The sequence below is a fragment of the Empidonax traillii genome, unplaced genomic scaffold (genome assembly GCF_003031625.1).
Source record: "Empidonax traillii isolate 1590-97213 ecotype Southwest subspecies unplaced genomic scaffold, ASM303162v1 scaffold296:size1881848, whole genome shotgun sequence".
Lineage (NCBI taxonomy): Eukaryota > Metazoa > Chordata > Aves > Passeriformes > Tyrannidae > Empidonax > Empidonax traillii.
In genome coordinates this window covers 1414831-1438530 of record NW_020955489.1, presented here as the reverse complement: position 1 = coordinate 1438530, position 23700 = coordinate 1414831, and the positions used below count along the sequence as shown (strand labels likewise).

The 23700-nt window shown below is 37.5% G+C and overlaps 1 protein-coding gene across 6 annotated transcripts in view; it reads right to left on the bottom strand.

Annotated features, from left to right (window-relative positions):
- Positions 1-23700, bottom strand: part of KCNK2 (potassium two pore domain channel subfamily K member 2) — a 106919-nt gene that overhangs the window by 5095 nt on the left and 78124 nt on the right. For all 6 annotated transcript variants that reach the window (XM_027890773.1, XM_027890778.1, XM_027890777.1 and 3 more), the window contains 3 exons: positions 23021-23181; positions 19774-19960; positions 11473-11612 (listed from right to left, as the gene is read on the bottom strand). In XM_027890773.1, the coding sequence (XP_027746574.1) occupies positions 11473-11612; positions 19774-19960; positions 23021-23181 (488 nt within the window). The remainder of the gene's footprint in view (positions 1-11472; positions 11613-19773; positions 19961-23020; positions 23182-23700) is intronic.

Here is a 23700-nt window from a genome sequence, read left to right as displayed (position 1 = left end):
TCTAGCAGGACCAAAACTTCCTATTAATTTGCATTGCCACAGCTTTTTCACTGTCTACCTGAGCTCCAGGATAAAGGCCACTTGGATACTACTTGGATAAAGGCCAACAGCATGAGCCAGAATGTAAGTATGTCCAAAGGGACGCTACTGTTATAGCTAAAAAAAGATTGGAACATACTGAAGAACCTGCTTCATTCTTCAGTACATTTACTCTAATTCCTTATACTTGTCAGGAGTTTGGAAATCTTTCTGGACACTCCACTTACAAAAAATACCTAAATAATTACACAAGCAAAACTGCCCACCATGCAGGAAGACCACTCATCCTACTAGTCTGGAAAGCACAAGCCATGTAGCCATAACCTCTACACAGGTAATCTGTACTTTGAATTAAGCCACATCTGTGGTCTACCAGGAAAAAAAAAAAAAAAAGCAAATGCAAGTGAAATTAGGGACATCCTTAAATAGGTCGAAATGAATGTACACTTGCCTAACTAAGCTTTGCCTTAGCTTTGCTTCTTTATCTCAGGGAGATCCTTGAAAAATCCCATGACATAAACATTACGGTATAACCAGTTAATCTACTTCTGTTTACAGAGTGGGAAGAAATATATACTGCTTGGATGGAACTCAGATGTATGACATGAAAGTTATGATATACTCAGGAGGAACTAAACCACAGAGTAACAAATAAGAAAAAAATAGCATTATATATATGTCATGCAAGAAAATGAAAACATATATTTTGAAATAATATGTGCAGCTTTTTCTTTCATATCTCTACTTCATGTTGTTTCCCTTTGGTGTACAGGGCTCATACATTTTATGATGAGAATGTTAGTGCAAGCAAAAAAATTGAATTTAAAAAGCAAGAAGGTGAGCAGGAGGTATCCATTTTACTACAGTTTAGGGGGGAAAAGCAGCCTTCCTTGCAAATATTCTTACCAGTCTAGATGTTCCTCAATATGTAATTTCTAAAATTTATCCCTAATGCATTCTCCAAATTTTCATAGATTCATTTTTCCTCTCCAGGGTACTTTATCCTGTTACTTAAAAATAACACATCCAATTAACCTCTCCATGATCTGCTACTCAGAGACAAAACTAAAAAGAGCATTACATGTCGCATTATGCAGGCAGCAGAGTACAGTACATAACATTTTGTCTTAGCTTTCAGGAAACTCATCCAGCATTCACAGAAATTGTTCCCTTTTAAAAAATGGAGGTACAGTGAGGGCTGATGGATTTAACAACTCAGCTGCTGGTTGAGTTCATGCCTGCATGCATAAGGGAGGGTTTTTCTACCTGTCATCTCACTTTCTTGCAGTTCTGGGTAAGCATACACCACCTTTTCTCACCTGAGCTGCTGCTGGCCATAGAAGTTGTCTATAGGTTAAAGAAGACCAGAGTGCAGAAGAGAAAAAAACAAGCTTCACAGACATTTTTAGTGAAGCCTGTGCACTTCCAATACATTAAAGGAATTTCATGCATAGTCCAACTAAATGAATTCCCAACCCAATTACCTGGCTGTTAGTATTTCTGTAATTATAGTATTATTAGTACATACTCAAATCCCATTGTACTGTTATCTGTGGACAGGCATTTAGAATGTTTAGAATGTGCTCTACTTGTCTTTAAAGGTGAAGGAAAACAGTCACAAATGCAAGAAATACCACAGGTACCAGTGAGATGCCTATGCTGAACTTTCCCAGGTGTTTAACCACCAACTCGTATTCCTTCACTCTGTCAGGACCTCAGTTCTGAGGCAGACAGCTCTTCCACACCAGGTCTTTAAACTAGCAGACCCTAATTTCAAAGTGAATGGCACACATGAAACAATGTGATGTCTTTTTTTGTTCCCCCACCTGCCTGTTTTTCAGGTAAATACTAGAGGGGAAAAAGATTCTATTCTGTGAAACTTCTGCTTTCTGGAGTAATGTTTCAATTACATAGAGAATTGTGTTTTTGTAGCCATGGGGGTCAGAAATGTTTTGGGAACAATGCTATCCTGATGGCAACTGGATTATTCAGTCCTGTAATAAGCAATGTTTGTGAGTTCATTCTGGTGAGCAATTAGTTTTTGATTTCACCCACATAACTTCCATGAGCACATCTGATGCCTTGGATGAAACAAACCACATTCTCCAATGGGAATGCAGAGAGCCTATGAAGTTTGACCATTTTATTTGTAGAGGAATGTCTATGGTGGCAGCTGTGGGAATATGTTTTGTGGAGATGTGACAGATGGTAGATACAGAAACGGCCCTTTTGGTCCATCATGGTCTGATTCAACAAAATAAAACCAGCCTAAAAATAATATTAAAAAATCATACCTACAAAACTAGAACCAGATATACTAACAGTTGACACATTTATTTTGGTTTATCTTCTTTGGTTTTTTTCCCCATAAATATGAAAGTACCTCTTGTGTTAAGTATCTCCTCAGACCTATTATTGAATATTGTTCATTGGATGCCTCTTTGCATAGAGCTGCACATCTCTATGCCTCAATACTGTAGAGAAGTTATCGGCCTGATTATCTCAGTCCCCAATGTTCTATTATTAAATTCCAAGGTAAAAAAAAGGAAGACGCTGACATTTTTCTTTCAAAATCAGCTGTTCTTTTTAGTGGTTCCATCTACCTCAGAGAGCCATCCAACCCTTCTTTCAATCTGATGAGAGTGAATGAGATCTACCTGCATTAACCACAAGAAACTACTTAGGTTTACATAAAGCTCTACCAGCTGAGCTTAAGGTGATTCAGGAGAACAGTGTGTATTCTCTGCCTGCACAATACAGCCAATGAATTTCCTGCAGCCAGAAATAGCAAACATTAGGAACTATACTAGAAGCATAATGAAACCCAAGCCACAGGCAGTTGAAAGACTGCATCAACTTTCTCCCACAGGTAAGAGACAACGACTGTTTTGTAAACTCATTGGACTTCTTTAGCTCATAAAAAAGTGCTAAAAGAAATACAGAAAATTACTTTTAATTTTTACTTGGTACTGACTAAAGAATGACTATAGTAACTACATGGTCAAGAACCAGCAAAAGCTGTTTCTTTCTGAACTTTCTGATGTCAATATCAGGAGTGATATTTGTGTGAAATATTAAAGTTCCACTTTGGCTGTTCAAAACTAGTATTACAGCTGCATGCATCCCTTATGAAGGAAAGCATTCCACAGCTTTTTCAGTCCTTTTTATCCACAATTGCAAAGCATTTTCCTCAACATCAACAAAACTTCTTGCAAGGGCATTCTGCTGAATTGGCTTTGTCTGGGGACTCGTTCTCAAGACAGCTATCTAGTTCATATGCTCATTATTAATTACAGGCTTTGGTATATTTTCCTAACAATATCCAAGCACTGAGATTATCTTTAAAAAAAGGTAAAGTTTTCAGGAATGTTAATCACAAAGGTGTAGGCTGAACAGACTCCAGATTAAATATCATTATCAATAAGTTAAAGCACAGATAACCTGTCACTGTAACCTAAAGGATTGACTATATCTTGTCTCCAAAAATTAAGATTTCTTAATATAAAGCATCAGAACATACATTCTGGGAATCTCTATGGGTAATTAACTCCCAGAAATGCCACTGCTGTAACTAATCTCTCTTTAATAAATTTCTCTTATTATGAAGTATAAGTCACTTGCTCTAGTTTTATTTTTTCAAATTCAATATACTTGCCATCACTCCCTTGCTGCATGCAGCCCCCACTGGAAGCATTTTTGTCTTCCCTAAGCAGTCCATTCCATACGGTGAGGCAAGGGAGAGCACTGTGGGAGAGCAGGGCCAGGCACAGGCGCTCTCAGGAGAGACTCTGACAGTGTCCCCATGCCCACAGCGAGCGCCACAGGCTGTGCTGCTCCTCATGGGGGTGTATTTAGGCAGCATATCTCTTGTAATCAACACCCCACCAGCATCACATCGGGACCTGGTACTTAACAAGCAATAACAAAACAGCAGTCTCTAAATGACTCTGTTATGCCCAGATAACACGGATGGTATAAACAATATAAATATAACCACAGCAAGACAAGAGTGTAGCTGTTATCTTTACGCGTGTGTGTGTTGAATCTGAAGTTAGGCAGTCATCACTTGTCCAAACTACACAAAACTATGAGGTTTGACATCTCCAAAAAAGTGTCAAAACCATCAGCAGATTAGTTTCCCTGGGACTCTCAGAACAAGATGTTCTTTCTTATTCATTATTGCACATAATACTACAGCAGACTTGTAAAAGAGTGATCAATAGAGAAACTCAGCATTGCAGACTGTTGCTATGGTAGGTTTAAGAACACCAACTGGATGACTTAAACTCATAGAAGTGAAGAGATCAAATTGCATTCAAAAGCAGGTCAAGCATTTCTACCTTCTCCTTACGCCAGTATAACTCTATATACATCTCTGAGACTCAGGGATATTATAGACGGACTGTACTCCCACTTTTTATTTTGAAGTTTGTTTTGGTTTTTTTTATCCTGTTGCTAGTCAAATTTTACCAGAGACATATGATTGTATTTATAAAGATTTTATACTTTTCCCAATTTCACAGAAATTATTAGAAACAATCACCTTTTTGATTGTGGTTATTCCTTCTCAAAAAAACCCCATCCTAATGCTAGCCAGAGTTCTCTTCAGATTTCTCTCATGACATTTTTGTAGCTCTCTGCAATTTTTTCTGAAGTTTAGACCTCAAACCTAGGGACTGTTTTCCAGTAATACACCTTTTAGTAACATCTGCAGCAGTAGCATCACTTTCCCACAGAAACTCAATGATTCCCTGCTTGCACATCTTAAAATTGTCACCCCTATTAATCACTGCCTTGTAAAATTACTTTGCATGCAACTGCTTTCACAGTATGTTTGTCGCCCACAAATATTTCTAGTTCAGTGCTTTCTAGGAGTAAACTCCATCACATCAGTGTGACCAACCCACTGAACTCATGGATGCAAAATTCTGAAATAAAACTACTGCAGACTGGCTTTTGGGGGCTACGGGGTGCAGGGGAGGGAAGGGGTGTTTGTATGGAACTTGTTTTGGGGGAAGGAGGTATAAAAAAAGGAAAAGCCCAAACAGCTGTTTTCTTCAACAGAAGCTGATCCATCCCACTTAAAACAATGCAGAATGTATCAGCAATTGACTCACACCTTTGTAAAAAGCCTCTGATCAGCAGGCTGAAGAGTTATTCCTATGATCTTAATTTCTAAGTGAACAGATTTTGTTTCTTGAAACAAAAGTAAAGAGTTCAAACAAAGGTAAAGAGTTTATCATGACTGAACAACTTCTTCCTTGTCACACCCCCTCACTAAACAGCCTCTGAGGCCTATCTGTTAGCCTAGTAGGCTGGCTCAACTCGTTAAACCTTTCAAATGTGTTTCTCTCTTGAGCCCACTTATTTTTTCATCTTTTCATGTATAGGGCCTACACTTAGAGTTCCTCCTTGGGGGATTTGAGAAACAGACTCCAGTTCTCTTTAAGATGGCACACTCATGCTGGGTGAGTACCTTTAGTCTGAAGGTAGTAAAATGAAAAGACAACAAATAATGTAGGTAGTGCAATAATCTCCATGGCATCATCATGTCAAACCTAATTCTGTTTTGACAGACATGAGTGACAGCTCTGTCACTGGTGCCAAGAAGATTAAACTGAATAATCATTCAGATAAGTCAAATTTTTTTAACTTGTTTATAAATATCAAAGATAACAACTGCCTCTTGAATTTCCACAAGAAGTGACTGTGGTGTTTCTTATGAAATTTTAAGCTTGGTCTTTAAAGCTAGAACCATATTGTTCCATTCAAAAGACAGACACCCAGCATGAAAAGCCACCTGTTCCAACTGAGCTGATGTCTAACATAAGTCGGTCACCTGGACTCCTGATATACAGTGAAGAGAACAGGCTCATCCAGGATGCTATTTGTCTCATATGGAAGAGCCCTTAAAAAATTCAGATGAGTCATCTTAGAAACACTCATTTTCTTCCACTGACTATAAAGGAAATGTAGATGAGTAGGTCAGATATTGATATCTACACTCGAGATGAATCCTATCGTCACTGACTTGGGTGGAGTCTGGACTAGAGCTTAACAAAGAGAATATCATGAGGTCAAGGGACTTAGAAACATAACTTTAAAAACAGAAATCTGAAATTTATAGCCCAAATGCAAAAGACTCTTTTTTGGGTAGGCATTTTTTGCTGAAAATTCTGAAATTCAGAAGCTGCAGCATACCGAAATTAAAAAAAAAAAATGATAAGGAAAAAAATTCTGCTGAAAATTTACTTTTCAAAGAGACTAAAATCAGAAAAAGTGCTCTGAGTAATCAAAGAGAATAATGAATAGGAGGAAGTTTAAGGCAAGCTAGTACTGCTGAAGCTGAACTTCAGAGACAGATCACCTACTTAAGATTACAGCACACAGCATGTTCCAGTGACTTTCTGACATTCCATCTATCTTACTGTATGAACTGCTTCCAGTAGCAGATCTATCCTTCTAAAACTCATACTTCTGTCTCTATTTGTCTTACACCTCCCTTCCCATTTGATGCATACAAAACTCTCAAGAGTATTTCAGAAGACAAAAGTCACCTGAGCAACTGACTGACATATTGGTTATCTGGATTTTATTATCAAAATACAGCATTGTTGTGCAGTAGTGTATATCTGATCATATTTGTCTTGCATATGGCAAGCTTTCCTGCTAGTATCCTGAAAAAAGATAGATGTTCTACTTTGTTGAAACAGTGAAATACATTATACTGCTTTTAAGATCAATACAACTGCATTAAAAAATACAAATAGAACTATAGATATTAATTGATATTAATTAACAGCATGCTCTCTCCCTGGAATAAGGGGGATTTCCTTTCATGCCCTAAATATGCTATGATATTTATTTATTCATCAGTACTTTTTATCCAAGACTACAGGAAAAGCAAAAAAAGAGATCTTAGAATCATAGAATATGCTGAGTTGGAAATGAGCCATTGGGATCCTTGAGACCAACTCTTGGCCCTATGTGGGACACCCCAAGAATTAGACCACGTGTCTGAGAGTGTAGTCCAAATGCTTCTGTAATTCAGGCTTGGTGTTGTGACCACTTCCTTGGGGAGACTGTTCAAGTGCCCAGCCACCCTCTGGGGAAATCTCTTCCTGATATCTAACCTAAACCTCCCCTGACTCAGCTTCATGCTATTTCCTTGAGTCCTGTCACTAGTCACAAGAGTGAAGAGATCAGTGCCTGCCCCTCCTCTTCCCCTTATGAGGATGCTGAAGACCACAATGAGGTCTCCTCTCAGTCTCCTCTTCTCCAGGCTGAACAGACCAAGTGACCTCAGCCACTCTGCAAATGGCTTCCCCTCTAGCCCTTTCACCATTCTTCTGACCCCTCTTTGGTTACTGTCTAATAGCTTTATATCTTTCTTACACTGGGTTGCCCAAACCTGCACACAATATTCAAGGTGAGGCCGCCGCAGTGCAGAGCAGAGCAGGACAATCCTCTCCTTTGACTGGCTGGTGATGCTGTGCCTGATGCCCCCCAGTACACCGTTGGCCCTTCTGGCTGTCAGAGCACTGCTGACTCATATTCAACTTGCCATTCACCAGGACCCCCAGGTCCCTTTCTGTGGCACTGCTTTCCAGTGTCTCATTTCCCAGTCTATCTGTACATCCATGGTTGTCCCATTGCAGGTGCAAATCTGGCACTTTCCTTTGTTGAACTTCATATGGTTGGAGACTGCCCATCTCTCTGATTTGTCAAGGTCTCTCTGTAGGGTCTCTCTGCCCTCGGGGGAGTCAACAACTCCTCAGAATTCAGTATCATCAGTAAACTTAGTATTTCTTCGAGCCTTGCACCCAAGTCATTAATGAAAATGCTGAAGAGAACTGGGCCTAAGATGGAGCCCTGCAGAACCTCACTAGTGACTGGACTCCAGCCTGATGTTTCCCCGTCATGGCTGCCTATCAAAAGAGATATAAGCTCTGTTGATACATAGTTTTACTTGCTGAGGGAAAGTAAAGAGGGTCTTTTCAACACTTAAAACCTCTCTGTCTTCGTCCTGGACTCTAAAAGCATTCACTAAGACTTGGCTGCTTGGCTTTAGACTGCTGAAACCAATACAATTGATCACTACTGAATTATCTGCTCCCACCTGTATCTAAAACATGCTAGACTACTATTTTTTTCATGGACAGTATGATACAAGTCCTACACAAAATCTTGTGTTCTTGTAGGTGTTGATATCCATAGTGAGTAAATTTCATGAAGGAAGACCTTCAGCAGCCTATTACCTAGAAAATATGTTAAACTGTTTCAGTTTTCAGAGTGCATTAGTAATCGTTCTGTTGATTTTATCTTAGCTTCGGTCTCTCAATAGATTTCAGTATATACATTGTTTCTAACTTCAAAGGCTACCTTTAGGTATATTGAGCTATTTCCCCAAGGACTGACATAATGTTTCCCTAAGAGAGTTTTAAAAAAACATACTCAGAACAAGGGTTTCATTGCACTCATTTCGACTGGAATTGCAGATAGATTCCCCCGCTATAATCTGTGCTCACAGAAAGTGGAACAGTCAACTGTAAATTTAGGTTTAATTGAAAAAACAGACAGTACAAGAAATTCAGAGTCTCCTCTGACTTCTGCTGGTATAGAGGAGACTTGATGACTGCATTTCAACTAAGCTCCCTCAGCTTCTTCACTCACATTTTCCTAGGCAGATCCCAAGGATGAGCTAAGAGCAGCAGCTTTTATCATAAAATGAAATCTGTAAATATTTGTATAATACTTCTGTTCAAACAAATCTTAAACAAAATTTAATATATTTATATCACTTTCTCCCTAAAAGTATCATTAGAACACAGAAATTATCTTTTGTATTTTCTAACTAGCACACAGCTTATGCCAAAATTCAGTTCTCAAATTAGTCTCTACCGTTTTAAAAACTGTAGCATTTTTAAAGTGCTAAAGCATTTTATTTCTGTTATGAATTCTCAAATATGCCTGAGCAATGGGTGAAGAAGTAGGGGGGGTGGGATACTTCTGAATGTTAGAGATATGATTAATTGACAAATGGTACCAATTATGTTATATCTGCCTTTAATCTAATCTAACACGCATGAGACTTGTATATAGCAGAATCCCAAATACCTGCATCAGCCAAGAGAACTTGGATATATCTGAAGAATGAGGTTTTCCTTTTTGTAGACAAAATGAATATGCTTGTTTAGGCTATAAAGGTGAGAAAGAATGGAAAGATAAAACAGGGTATACATTCCCAGTGCCTGAGAAAAGAAAGCTCAGCATTGCACTGTGCCGCATATCCTGGCAAACAGAATTTTACTTGGCAGAAATAGGAATGTCTTTGATGTGTTAGAGGAATACATTAGTTTGTTCAATTCATGTTTCTATAAATCTTTTCCAAAGTTAGTCTCCATTGAAATAGTTTCACAAGATATTACAAAAGTCAAACAATCTTAGTATATTATCATCACTGTAAGATTAAAACCTCAGTGGGCTATGAATAACTATATAGTGAAGATACTAATATCTTTGGATAATATGCTGTCTGGGTAACAGAAAAGAATATGAGAAAACTGAGATGAAAGACTAGAGTAATTCTAGGAAATAGTAAGAAGAACTAAAATGTATCAACAGAGTCTGAGATAATACAGCAAAAACAATCCTGAACAAGATATTTCTGCATAGTCCCTAGTCACAGTGCCTCAGTCATATTGTATTTTTTTAAAACATCTTAAAAAAAACTAACCAAGGGAAACTAAAGACAATTTAGGAAAAGCCCCAAGTTGAGAACAGTTAGACGCTAGGAGAGTGCATAGGGGAAGCACCACATGTGTTTGCCCCATTCTTCTTCCTGGTGCAGAGGGGAAAATGGGCCAGACCAACCTCCATCTGAAGTTCAAAATAACAAAACAAAACCATTCGGGTTACTGGCATTGGACGTAATCTGTCGGTTTCCCTGCAGTCAGTGTGAGTCATGTAGGTTAGCTGTTAGGGACACCCCCAGTGCTTTTCCAGAAAACAAAACGGTGATCCTGCAAGCTGTTGAACTTGCAAATGGGGACACTTGTGTGATACCTGCTGCTCTCTACCTGAGAAGTACACTAGTAAAGCTCATTGTGCAGGGAAAGTCATAAATATCCTTTGACATTTACAGCATGGGGCAAAAGATGATACTCTTGAAATGAAACCGATCAAATAAATATTGTTCTCTGCTGCAGCGCTAAGTGCTTATGAATTGCCTGGCATGTAAGCATGCTTACAACAGACCTGCCATGACACTGCCTCTAACTACAAAGAGCCAAGAGCACAACAAGGGCAATGAAAAAGGGCTGCCCACCACACAAAGTGGGCTTAATCCTTCCCTAGTGCCCAGACCACACATCCTCCTGTCTGTTGCCAGCATCACAACTGCGCCCTGCTCAGAAGATGGCAGGCACCCTGAGGGTGTGTAGGGAGTGAAGGTATACAGGAGTAAGCTACCCTTTACAGCAAGGTCTTTGGGAACTCAAGGGTTGTCAGGAACACATATAGGCATTGATGCCATGCCCTACAGCTAGGAAAACAATTTAAAACGATGTAAGTAGTAGGCCACTGCACAGTAGCCAGCATATTCATTCCATCAAAAACAGATTAGAGTTTTTATGTTTGAGTAGCATAAATGAACTGATGCGTGCAAAGGAACTGAAGTTAAATTAGAGGGAAATAATGTGTTGCTGCAAACAAAATTTATTTCTCAAACTTCTAGTAGAATCTGGACCATGCGCTCTACAATGAAAAGAATTTCATTTACCGTCTAACATTTTCAAAAACAGAACACTTCCTTAAGTGACAAAATTTAAAGTAAAATATTGTAGCATCAGTGGAATAATAAATACACATTTACAAGTCAAAATATGTTTGAATTAAAAGCAATGTACCTGACTACAAATAATTAGGGATGCTGCTGAAGATGTCATGATAAAATATATCCAGGTATATTTAAATAATTCATTTAAATACCTTGCATGAGATGAAACATTTATTTTCTTACTGCTATAAAATGATAGAAGGAATCTCAAATATAACTATTTAGGGATTTATTACTTTTCTTTACATACCTGCGTCCCCTATAGAAACAAAGCAGAATGAGTTTTGCCTCAAAAATTAAGGTCTATATTCTACTGCCTGGATAGGAGTTTTTGAGATTTTTTTCCCCATAAGTAGGGTGCAAGTGTGCATATACACTTAATTTATTGGTACATTTAACCTTTTTTTATATGCAGGCATTTGAAAATAAATCACTATATGCTACAAAGTTTGAGGCAGTTTGAGATGCAGCATATACTTTATACATAAACAACTTTGACCTATGCATTCTAGGAGCAAAAGCAGCTATAAGAGCATGTGATTTCTAATCAATGTTTTTTCGAAGGAATATTTCTTCCCCTTTCAAAATGTTCTTACCTCTTCTTTTGTCTTTTTTGATATGACTCTTAGCCAGTCTCCAATCATGCTGAGGACAGCTGCAAAGTAAGCAAGTCCAACAAGGATCCAGAACCACACCACTGGCTTATAAAAGTCTAGGTATTCAATGTCTGATCCCCCTGAAAAAAAACCAAAAAAACCAGTTAAAATTAAACCAAACTTAATAGTTATAAGTGCAAAGATTGTTAAAAATTAATCTTCCTAGAAAAGTTGCATTTCTTAAAACTTCTCTTTTCTTACCCAGGCAAAAATTCCTAGCAAAATGTTTTGTTGTATTTGAATAATGATAATAAAAATTCATCCACTCTTGAAAGCAAAATTCAAAGAATGCAAATTTTAGACAATGATTGCTAATCATTCATAATATTAATAAATGGAATCAAACTGATTCAACTTCTGATATCATCCCTTAAGGTAGAGATCATTGAGGGCAGCTTGAGAGAAAGGACTTCCCACCAGCTCCAAATAACCATGCTGTATCAGATTTTAAGTATTACTCTGGCTGTAATGTGTTCATACCCTGAGAAAGCTGTTTTACAAGGACTTTAAAACATCTCAAACTTTTAGCCTTAGTGAAAAAAGACTAACACCTGCATTAACAAGTGTCCCTGTTGGGTAGGCAAACATTATCATCTCCATTTTGCAGAGGGAAACCAGGGCACAGGGACTAGAGCTGAACTGATCATACTCAAAAAAAAAAAAAAGGTGTATAAAATAGATGTCAGCTGAAGGCAGCTTTTTTGAATCCCACTGCCATAATCACCAGTCACTTCTGTTCAGTGTTAAAGAAAAAAAGGATAAACTTCTTGTCTGTAATGGGGCTTTCAGGTATCATACAGCTATAGAGAACAGATGTCTTATCTCCACACAAAAAAAGTTATGTTCTTCCAGAGCTCTTGACAATATGAAATAATTCATATTTCACATCTTGCAGTATAATAAAACAGGAACATTAAACTTTCAATTCATCTCTGTTACAACAAATAAAATCAGACTTCTGGTTTGGGCTGCTGCAAATAGTGGTTTAAGTGCATATCTGCCCAGAACTGAGGAGACTCCACAGTAAAACCTATTCTGACACATTGAAGTAGCCTGTATGGGTACATAACGTTGCTTTATGTATCTGCATCCTCTACTAAAACAGTCAAAGAAAAATTGGCCCCAAAATATCAAGCATCTTCTTACATTAACAAGACTAACTCGCATGGAGAATAATGCTATTACCTAGTTTTATTATCATAGAGGTTACCTGCAAATAACAAAAAAATTTACAGATGGCTATCTTCTTATGGAAGCCCTCACAGACAGAAATTTTGTTATTTTCACATCAATTAGACCTTTTATCATCAATAAAATACATTGAGCTGCAATGGTTTACTCAACTATCCAAGAGATGAATCCACATTGTAAAAATGGATATACTTTGACACTTTTGCAATCCCGGGAAAAAGTAGAAGACAGGGCTTTATCTGGAATAGAAGACAGCCAACCACCAATGGGCTGAGTTTGTCACAGCACAAGATAAACAAAATATCAGAAATGAACCACCACTGTTTGGTGGTTCATCTTCATGTACAAGAAAGTATCATAGAAAGCATCCACTTGGATTTTAATTTTTGGCGTGTTATGTTTATAAACTGAACCTGGAATCTAACTCTACCAGTCTGCAGGAAGAATTTCCTTCACGGTTTATACTTAATTTACTCGGAACAAAGTTAATTGCTGGGAGAGGAGTTAGGACAAACTCATATTCAATCAAGTTTTCTGTACTGTCTGGCCAGGAGATGGCTCCATCTAGCCGTGCCCAAAGGAATTCAGCTTTCCTAAATTTAAAGGGACAAAAAGTATCCAAAAAAACACTCTAGGATAAGGCTTAGCAGCTAAACCCTTTATTAATTCTTGAACTTCTGAATTTCAAGGACTCCTCAGGCGAATTCACAATTTAATTGAATTTCAGGGAGAGAGAGAGAGATACCTAAGGATGTTTGTCCTGAAATAAATACTGTCTCCTGTGATGCTCAAACTGCCCTAATGCAGCTACCTAGGAATGTCATTAAATAGGATTTTACTGATAGGAAAATATGATCAAAAGTCGACTGTACTGAATTCCAAGTAAATGAATTCATTACCCACTGAATTACAATTCACTTAAATGGGTATGAGTGTATTTGGGTATGAGTAGGCAGAACTAAATGTACTTGTATTGAAGTATATGCAATAAGCCAATGAGTTTATGGGTAACATTATAAAAAGTATATCGATATGATTCGCTATCATCTTTCTTTTGCAAAGCAAATTGGTTTATGTAGCCCTTTAGGAAGCAAAATGCTGAGAAGGCAGAAGTTGAATTCTGTTGTTTGTTTGGCAAAACCAATTTTGTGGGCTGAGGGACAAAATTTTTTTTTCCCAGCTTTGTTTAACCTCTACCCAAAATAGGTTACAACCACAACAAAGGAGAAATCTCACAACTGGAGCATGCTTACTCTTTAACTAGCAATTTCACTGCCATAATCTGCTACCAAGAGCAGCCACACTTTAGCGTCAGGATGTTCTGTGGCAAAGATTTGATCCAAAGTAGCTTGAAATCTATGAGAAATCAAAGAGTTTTCCCATCCAGCTTCATCACACTATATTGCTGCTGCCACCATTCTCACGTCTGCAAAACAACTTCTGAATTATTTGGGATTTTCAACACTCTGCAGAACACAGGTAGTTCTATGGCCCAAACACACACTCCTTACTGAGGTGAAGAATTCCTTTTTAGTGAAGAATGGCATTAGAGAATATTTCAGTGGTGCTTTAGGATAGATTCTGGTTCCCAGGTAAGAGAGAGCAGGTTTACAAACATATATATTTTTACTTATTTATATACATAAACCAAGTACTTTTAAATAATTTTCTTTACTGCTGCCACTCTTTTCCTCATTCTTCCTACAGCTAACTGACTCAAAATAGAAACACTTAATTATTTTTGAAAAGTTGTCTGGCTTTGTTTGCATTTTTGCTTCTACTGAGAATAGAAAGTGCTGTTGATGTTGAGTATCTTAATTCCATACCAGCTCAAATTCCTGGCTTATTCAAGAGTTGGCCATTTAAATCAGGAAATGTCTATGATTTTTCGTAAGCAGTAAAAATTAGCCTGGGTATAAAAATATGATTTAATCCAATTTTAATTTCAGAACAATAGTGGCTGTCCATCATGTCTGTTGTGAAATACCTGGCGAACACATTTAATCTACAAATGTCATTTGTCCCACTTCAAAGAAATAAGGAGGTTCAGCCCTGCAGCTTGAAAGAAATTACCTCTGAGGATTGCAGAAAGAGGGACAGAGAAAGTCTAGCTTCTGTGGAGATGAGGAAACACAAGGCTTGGGACAAGATAATATTGCACTGTCTGTGAGGGAGAATGTAAGTAGGCCATATGAGTCACTTGATGCTACTCAGTGGAAAACGGAGAGCTGCTTCAGAACACAAAGCATAGGTATAAAACACTCCTTACACACTGTCCTACACAGATGTCAAGCAAGACAGCACTTCGACTTCAGCTTAAAACAGGGCTGCATGGTTCACACTATCACACTTCACATTATGGATGTGAAGTCCTGAGGGGGCAAAGAGCACTTCCAAACACCTAAAAAAGACACAAAGCCTGTGGGAGAGCACACAGCTCTCTTATGGGATGCTCGACACACCTCTTGCTCAGCATGACAGCAATTGATTTCTGCAGAGGCCTTTCTGCCAGTTCGTAGTAGCACATGGTGAGAGCAGATCAAGTGGGCTGCTATTGACCACCAGGTGAAGTGTTCCGGTTTGGTGACATTAAATGAGACTAAAAATACCTCAGTACTCTACAATCTGGGTCTCAGTCCAACCAATACAGTGCAGACCCAGGTGTCCGTGTTACAATGGCCATACATCGGATTCAATTACAGATTGAAACAGTAAAAAAGCAGCAAGATAAAAGTCAGAGCTCAAACTAGGAGAACAAAACAAACAAACAAAAAAATCCCCACAAAAAACCCAAAGTAGTTGGAATATATTTTTAAAGTAGGACTTACAAAATTTTCTGATCTGTTTAACTGGACCAATTGAGGAATACCCTTGTATCATCATTATACCCCACTGTGAAACAGACTACTGATGTGCTATTTGTATTTCTGCCCTCTACTTAATTAAGTCAAGTTTTGGACATGTCACCTAACTTAGATTTGAACCTGTGATATTAACTCTATTAAAAAATATTTGAATAAACTTGCCAAACTGCTCTGCAAGTTAAAGGAGTTATCTGTACATTTGAACAACATATTGTCATTTATACGTATATTCATGTGCCTCAGTGCTAACTTTAGTACCCAATAATATCTTTCATTTTACTAAAAATGGACACAATGACATGGAAAGATTTTTTTCTCTTTCACAAGATATTAATAGTTTTGGATGGATTTTCTTCTGTCATGTTCAAATCAATGGCTTCTCTCGAAAACAAGAGAAGGGATGTTTGATTATTTCCTGTTTTTCATAAGATAGTGCAGGCTATAATACAGTTTTTCTTTTTTTCACAAAAAGCTACAATAAGCTTTCTCCAATTAAAAAAAAAAACCTCTCCATAGTTCAACCATTCCAAAAATTAGAAAAATCAAATCATTTCATAAGACAGAGAAACATTTAGTTTATTTTTTTTTGGAATACAGTTCATACATTTTCTTGAAATGCACTACAAGGCTCCTCACATGCACTACGAGTGATCAGTCTTTTATGTTTACCTTAAGGGTTCTCTTGTTGATGGAAACCACAGCTGAAATTTCCACAGGCTCCAAATAACAACTTAGACTCTGACTACCAAAGGGGGTGTTTTGCTATTCTAGTTTCTGGGAACAGAATACATGATCTCCCATACAAATGAGAAGAAACTTTTGGAAAAATTTTGGAGAACTACAAGAATTTCTAATATGACAATCTGCACTACAGCCTTTAATGCCACTACATTCCTGAATCCCAAGTTCTTCTGTTGGCTCCCTTTTTATACAGCTATTCAGGAACACACTCTCCTTTGCCTCCTAAAAGTTTTTTAGGGCTTCTCTACAGCTCTTATCTGCAACGGTGCCAAAAAGCACCAAATTCCATGATTGTGAAAAATGACAGATATTGTAAGAAGTGTTTCCTTAACCCCCAGTACATATGTCAACACAACCATGAAATTTATATGTAGGGCTTGCAAACTTATGTTTTTTTTTCTCTGAGATTACAGTTCCCAGAAAAAAAAAAAATTATTTGCAAGTTTTCAACTATATAGGAATTTTGGATTTTTAAGGGAACTTCATAAGCCAAAACTGACACATCTTTATGAATTTTTATGTGGACCTCCGGTGTGCTAAAAGAATTGCCATTCTGATTTGTATTGCTAAGAGTTAACTCTACTATAATTGCAAATTATCATGCCCACCACTAAGCTTCAGATTTAACTAGAATCTTGAGTGGAATCCAACATGAGGATTTTTTCCAAATGCATTGCACCTAGGCACTAGGTGGACTTAAGCACAGTTCTGTCTACTACATGACAAACCAGAACCGAGACTGCCATGGTCTAGAGGCACAATTTCAGATACAATACCCCTGAGCGTTACATACCTTAACTCTACATTTTCCTCCCCTGTTTACAGGCTCAGCTTTCCTCAGCTTCAAGGAGAGTGCTCTAGACAAAGCCTACCACAAAAATATCACTGGCCCTTACTGTCCACACAGTAGTTATGAATTACCTAAAGGAAAAATAAGCAACCCAAAAATCATAAAGAAAGCTTAGTAATTTGTTAGAGTGCAGAAGATTCTGCATACTTCCTAAAAATAATAAGGAAGCCTAGCCCTTAGGACAAATTCTCTCAACTCTGTTGAAAACTTGCATTGTCAATTTTTTTTCAAATTACTTAGTACTTATACACATGATGACTGTAATCTTCAGCAATGCAAAGCACATTCAATTAATACCTTACCTATTTTTCAGAATTTTTATTTTACCAGCCATGTAAAATAACAAGAAAATAAGTGGACCTTTTTGAAAAATCCTTTAAGCCACCAGCCATTAAACGTGTTAGTTCACCCAAAGATGACAGTGTTGTCAACTTCATCTCTGACAAATATAGTCCAGTGGCAATGTTAGCCTCCTAGTTAGGATGGAGTGAGCTCTCTAACCCTCTTCTCTTGAGCATTGTCTCTCCAAGCACAAGTCCCATTCCCATACACTGAAACTTTCAGTCAACAACTTATTGCAGTTGGAATGCAAGTCTTATGCATGTTACTCAAAGAAAACAGAAAACATGCATGGCACTTTGAAATAATGGATTTACAGTGGGATTTTAAAATAAATAAAACAACGTAGCAAGTGAACCATAAAAGGCCATCAACTATAGAACAATGTAATTCAAGGACATTCTTTAGAAAGTGTTTCCTGGTAAAATTAAAAAGCAGACGTGATCTAGGAACAAATTACGATATCAAGTGGTCTACAAATAGAAAAGTTATGGAAATTTATAATGGGAATAATGATGAATGTACTCAGTGTTCTCATTAGAGCCAAGTCGGCCATTTCACATAATGCTTTACAGTAAATATAACTAGGTCTTTATACACTATCATTTTTATTCCCTGACATACACGTGCCCTTCAGGAATGAAAGTCTAAAACACCCAGACTCTTGACTTGGAAATGCCATAAATTTTTTTTTAGTGCTAATTAGTATCTGACCAGAATCACAAAATCCTGAAGTGAGACACATACCAAAAAAAAAAAAAAAATCACAAATAACTATGTAAAAGTTCAAATAAATTTGATTTGCTATTTTACAGCTCAGTTCTATAATTTACAAGATTCTTTGGCAACTTCTCACGCAACCTTCACTTTTAGAATGCTTGAATGGCTTAGTTTATTCAACAATAACTTAATTTCCTCTCATTTTATCCAGATCATTTATGACTCTTGGGAGTGGTCCTGTTCTTCCATGATCCCTGTGGGTCCCTTACAACTCAGCACATTCTGTGATTCTGTGAATATGTCAAGCAGTTCAGATACTTCAGATGTCCTTGTTAGGCCTCAATAACCTGATAAACTTCTGCCAGCAACAAGACCAGTCACATTACTGCTATAAGACAAAACTTCATGCAAGTTTATAAGAGGAGTTATCCAGTTTGAGACCCTCAGCTTGGTAAGCTTGAACTCATGCAACAGCCGTGGGTACAGATGAGGCACAGGAGGAGCCCACAGCACACAGATGTCAACTCTAAACACTACAGTCCAGGAGAGTAGCTATGGACAGCAGCCCAGCACTGCTGTCCTTCTCAGCCCCCTCTGCCTTGCAGAGAGTTCAGAGCTGGGAGAGGTGTTTCACACAAGAGAGTTGCTGGTGCTGCACTGGCAGAAGCATCAAATCAGGCTGAAGAAAGTAAGTCTCAGGCTCAAAGCACAAAGCTCTGAATTTTTAATCCTCACTTCTACACATCATTGACTTTGATCAACATACTTTCTCAACATAGACAGTATATACTTACTCAAATCTATTCTGGGAAGCGGACTAACACCTTTAACACCTTTTCAATAAAAAAGTTGACACAGAGAACCAGCCCAATCTTTCTTTAGTTCAGCATGTCAAAGTTATTTGCAACCAATCCAGGTTAATAGAACCATAAAAGTTGGACGTGTTATCTATGAATTGTGCTAAACCTTCTCCTTACATTACAAAACATACATGGACAAATGCATACTGACAAAAAAAAAAAAAAACAAAAGCAGGATCCAACAGCATTACACTTCAGTTGCAGAAACAGATTTCTGGAACATTTTGAAAGTAAGAGAGGCACACAAAAACTAAATCATATAACTTTACAGAGTGAGACATTTTTAGCAAGTCCAGCTGAAAAGTTATTCATCTTAAAACACTGTATTTATTCTTGCACTTTGTAATCTCTAAGAACAAAACAAAATAATAATAATAAAAAAACCTAGCTAAAAATTAGGTTTTTTTCTAACAGTATAGGAGGAGAATGAACGCAGTAGGCAGAAACAGGCACTGTGCCTTTCATTGTCCCACCTCCCACCTCTAGGCTGCCACATCAACCAAAATGAGGGTAGGCCTTGTTACGTGCACTGGCACAAGAATGATAAAGGGTAAAACTGGGAGACAGGCACCACAAGAGAGAGGTGCCTTATTTTTCCCAAAAATAAGACAAAAAATGCAGCATAATTATCACTGTGCAAAATATTATAAGATAAAACGTTACGAGAAAATCTTACCTGCAACATAGTCACCAAATCCGATGGTAGTTAAAGTGATAACCACAAAGTAAATTGCATCTAGTGTGTTCCAGCCTTCTATGTGCTTGAATATAACTGCAGGAAGAGCAACAAACAGCACGCAGCCAAATAGTATGAATATTATTGTTGAAATTATGCGAATCTTTGTCTGACTCACATTCCATTTCTGGAAAGGGAAGGGGAAAGAGAAGAAATCCAAGTTTAATACAACTGCACATAAACACCTGTCCATCATCCCTGGTGTTCACTACATTGCTCTAGAAGACAGTGCGTTATATCTCTCAAACAGGGAAATTCAAGCAGGATTTTATTTTTACTGGGGTTTCAAAGCAAACATGACTGTCCTAGGAAACATTTGACAGCAGTGAATACAGAGCAGGTCTGAACTCTTCATGGTGGTCACATTTGTGTTCTGGGTGAGTGGCATGTATAGCATTAATTATTATTAACAGCTGATCATGCTAAAGTTTTGAGGGGGATCGAGATTTTCTAGTGAGCTTCAAGTAGTGAGTGCATGCACCTGTAACATCTCTGCTTCTGAGCATCCACAAATAAACAAACAAATAAGGTGAATTTAAACCATACAGTTCTCTCTAGTCAAGTAATCAGCTAAACACAACCATGGAAAACAGAACTGGAAGCGATGTAAGAAATCATCTTTTCCAAACAAAAACAACCCCACCTAAGCCACTGCAAGCACATTACTGGCCAGAGAACATGTGATTGTGCTTAATTGCTCTTGTCATCTGAGGTTTTCCTAATGCATAACCTGCATCTCAGCTCCTTCAGGTTAAGTATATTATTTATGATCTTATCCAAGGCAAATCAAAGGATTGCTAGTTTTCTCTTTCCAGCAATCTTTCACAGGTGTTTTCTTTCAGTCATATGTTCTTTAGTCCAAATAAATTAATTTCTTTGTTTTTCTTCCCCTTCCCATTCTTTTTATTATTACTTGGCACGAGCAAACTATCCCATGTCTCACTAAGTGCTGTACTCAAAACTAGACATGAAAAAAATAGCACAAAATAAAGGAAGGATCTTTTCTTATGTTTTGCCTATTATTATTTTTACTTTCCTATTTATACTTTCAACTGTGATGTAGGTTTTTCCACAGCAATAAGACATTAACCCATATGAGCTCCTTGGGTCTGCAGAAAGTTTCCATAAAATCACACCTATACAGCTGTCATGGACATATAATTGAATATTTTATTATTCCTTCCTATAGCACTTTGAATTTGTCCTTCTTGAATTTAAACCTATCTATTCAGACTTCTTTTCAGAATTTATTAAGATAATTTTGAATGCTAATTCTGTCTTCTGGTTCTCTCCTCAGGCTGAGATAATCTGTAGATTTAATAAGGTAAGTTGTTTAGGTGTTGTGTCAGTTACTGCACCAAAGCTTGAACAGACTACTGCAAAGTCCCATTTGACATGCCCAGCCAATTTAACGTTTTACCAAAAAAAGTTTTACATCCAGCCACTGCACATTGGTTCAGCTTAAAAGAAGGGAATATATAAACCCAGAAATTTCCACAAAAATAGGGCAGAAATGAAATCAGATTGTTGAAGATGCATGTTTTCTTGATTTTAAGTTTTAATGGAAACTGTATTTTACAGTCAGCATGACCAAGGTCAAGCTACTGTAACCCAAATCACAGTAGCAGTTTGGGTTATGGCAACATGAAATTACCTGCTCTGACACATCAGCACCTTAAAGTTTTTTAGGAGAACTAATAAACAGAATAAAGGACTGCAACACACAGACCAGTGTTTTCTTTCAGATATTGTCAAAAGTAGGCCAGATATTGCTTTTTATGTTGGGGCATTCTTGTTGTAGGGATACATCCATTAGGAAAAAGAAAAAAAAGGAAAACCATTATCCGTATGAGCAATAGAGACACACAAATTGATTTCAGATCTATACTTTTAAGAAAAAATAAAATAAAATCAGTTACAAAATACCAGAAATGATAAAATGTTCTCATGGAATGTTCTTGCCTTTTTTAGATAAGCCTCAGTGGAAATCTATGCTATTCACCAGTACCTTGTCTGGACCTGAAGTTACAGTTCAAAGCCAAAAATACATGCCTTTTCTAAAAAAACCTTTCAGGCTTGTGTTTATGTATTGCATAAGGTTACTCAGCACAGGCCCAGCTTGCTTTGCTTCAAAAATAAAGCCATGTCAGACCCTTTCTATATAGAAAAGGTGTCCTCCATGAAATGTTAGGGCTTGTTGCAGAAAAAAAGTCCTTCCAGCACTTGTGGTGCTGATGCAAACAAAGTTACAAAGTCAAGTTGGTTACAAAGTATTCACGACTTCAAAAATCTCAATTATTAAAATGCAACATCAATGTAATTTTTAATGTGCGAAACAGATTCTGAATTCAAGGCATTTGGTTGTTAAGAACCAGAATTTGATCAGTATCAACAAACAAGCTTCTAGCCTGTTTGACAGGTCTCTTCTTCTACTGAAGCTCTGCTACTTCACTTGAATAATTAAAGACTTGTAGCCAAATAAAATATAAGGCATGATCCCCTAAGCCGTGCTAAGTGGTTTAGCAGTAGAGGCTGAAAATGCCTTAAACTGTGAATACAGCCTAGTGACGAGCACACAAAGTATAATCCAATGTCAGGGGAGCACCAATAGGCACTATATCTTTTATCCTATCTTGCTGCTGTGAATGACCAAAGCTTTAGTCACCTACAGATCCATAAATCTGGGAATGTAGGTGCTTACAGATTGTAAGCATTCCTCGGGTATGGTGGCATCTAAGCAGAGATTTCAAGAATTGTGATTTTAAGACTCAGAGACCAAACATCATCTGTGAATCAATTCACATCAATAGTTACAATTTCCATGTTACCCTTACAGCTCTCCTCTTAAATCTCGAGTCACTGATTTGTTATCACAATCTGTATAAAATCCTTTAAGGTGAAGGATCACAGTAAGCTTAGGAGTACAGTGGCAAAGCGAAAATAAAATACTTTAGATCTTGTTCCTCTTCCTAGCCATAATCATTGTAGGAAATGTTGGGCTTCATCCTTTTCACTCAATTAAAAGTGTACAATAACAAGTTCAGACTACGCCAAGTCCTTCCTACCTTTTGCTATACATCTGGTTGCAATGATGAGCTATACCCTGTTTTTCAGACTTTTAATTTCAATGGTTAAATTCAGAATAACAAGCGGTATGAAAAACAAATGAGGCAGTCTGCATACTCACAACAAAGGTATCTTCTACTTTGGCAATTCCTTTTCCGAAGATTGTCCCTAGTTGGTCTCCAACACCAGCCAACAGAAAACCAAACAGAGGAATTCCCAATAAGGCATAGATGATACAGAATATCTTTCCACCTTGTGTGCGTGGTGAGATGTTTCCAAAGCCTAAATTACAAACAGCTTGAGATGTTTAAGAGGTTACAGATTTCACATTGCACATTTTAAAAGGACTGCAGGAACAGAACAGTTAAAAACAGGTCCTACCAGGTTAACCATATGACACAGCAAACATTGTGAAAAATTAAACGACAATGTAGGTCATACAATCCACTCTGAGCTAAAATTAAACTGCTGAACAATTCACCAACTTATCTTCTGTGTGTATTGTGGAGAAGAAAAACTCTGAGAAATGTTTCCTTTTTAATTAAATGACAGCTCTTCTTATCTATTACATGTAGTTAGTAGCAATTAGGCTGTTAAGCCTTAGCCTCTGCTACCTGCAAATGTCTGCTACTGGGCTTGTAATTGGCTGAAGTACCTCTAAGCAACATAAAATTTTCCTTCAGACAGGTTGGCTTTCAAAGTGCAGCAGTCAAAAAAACAAACAAAAAAGCTACCCACACCAAAACCAAACCAAAAAACACAACCCCAAAATAAAGAACAAAACAAAACAAAACCAAAACA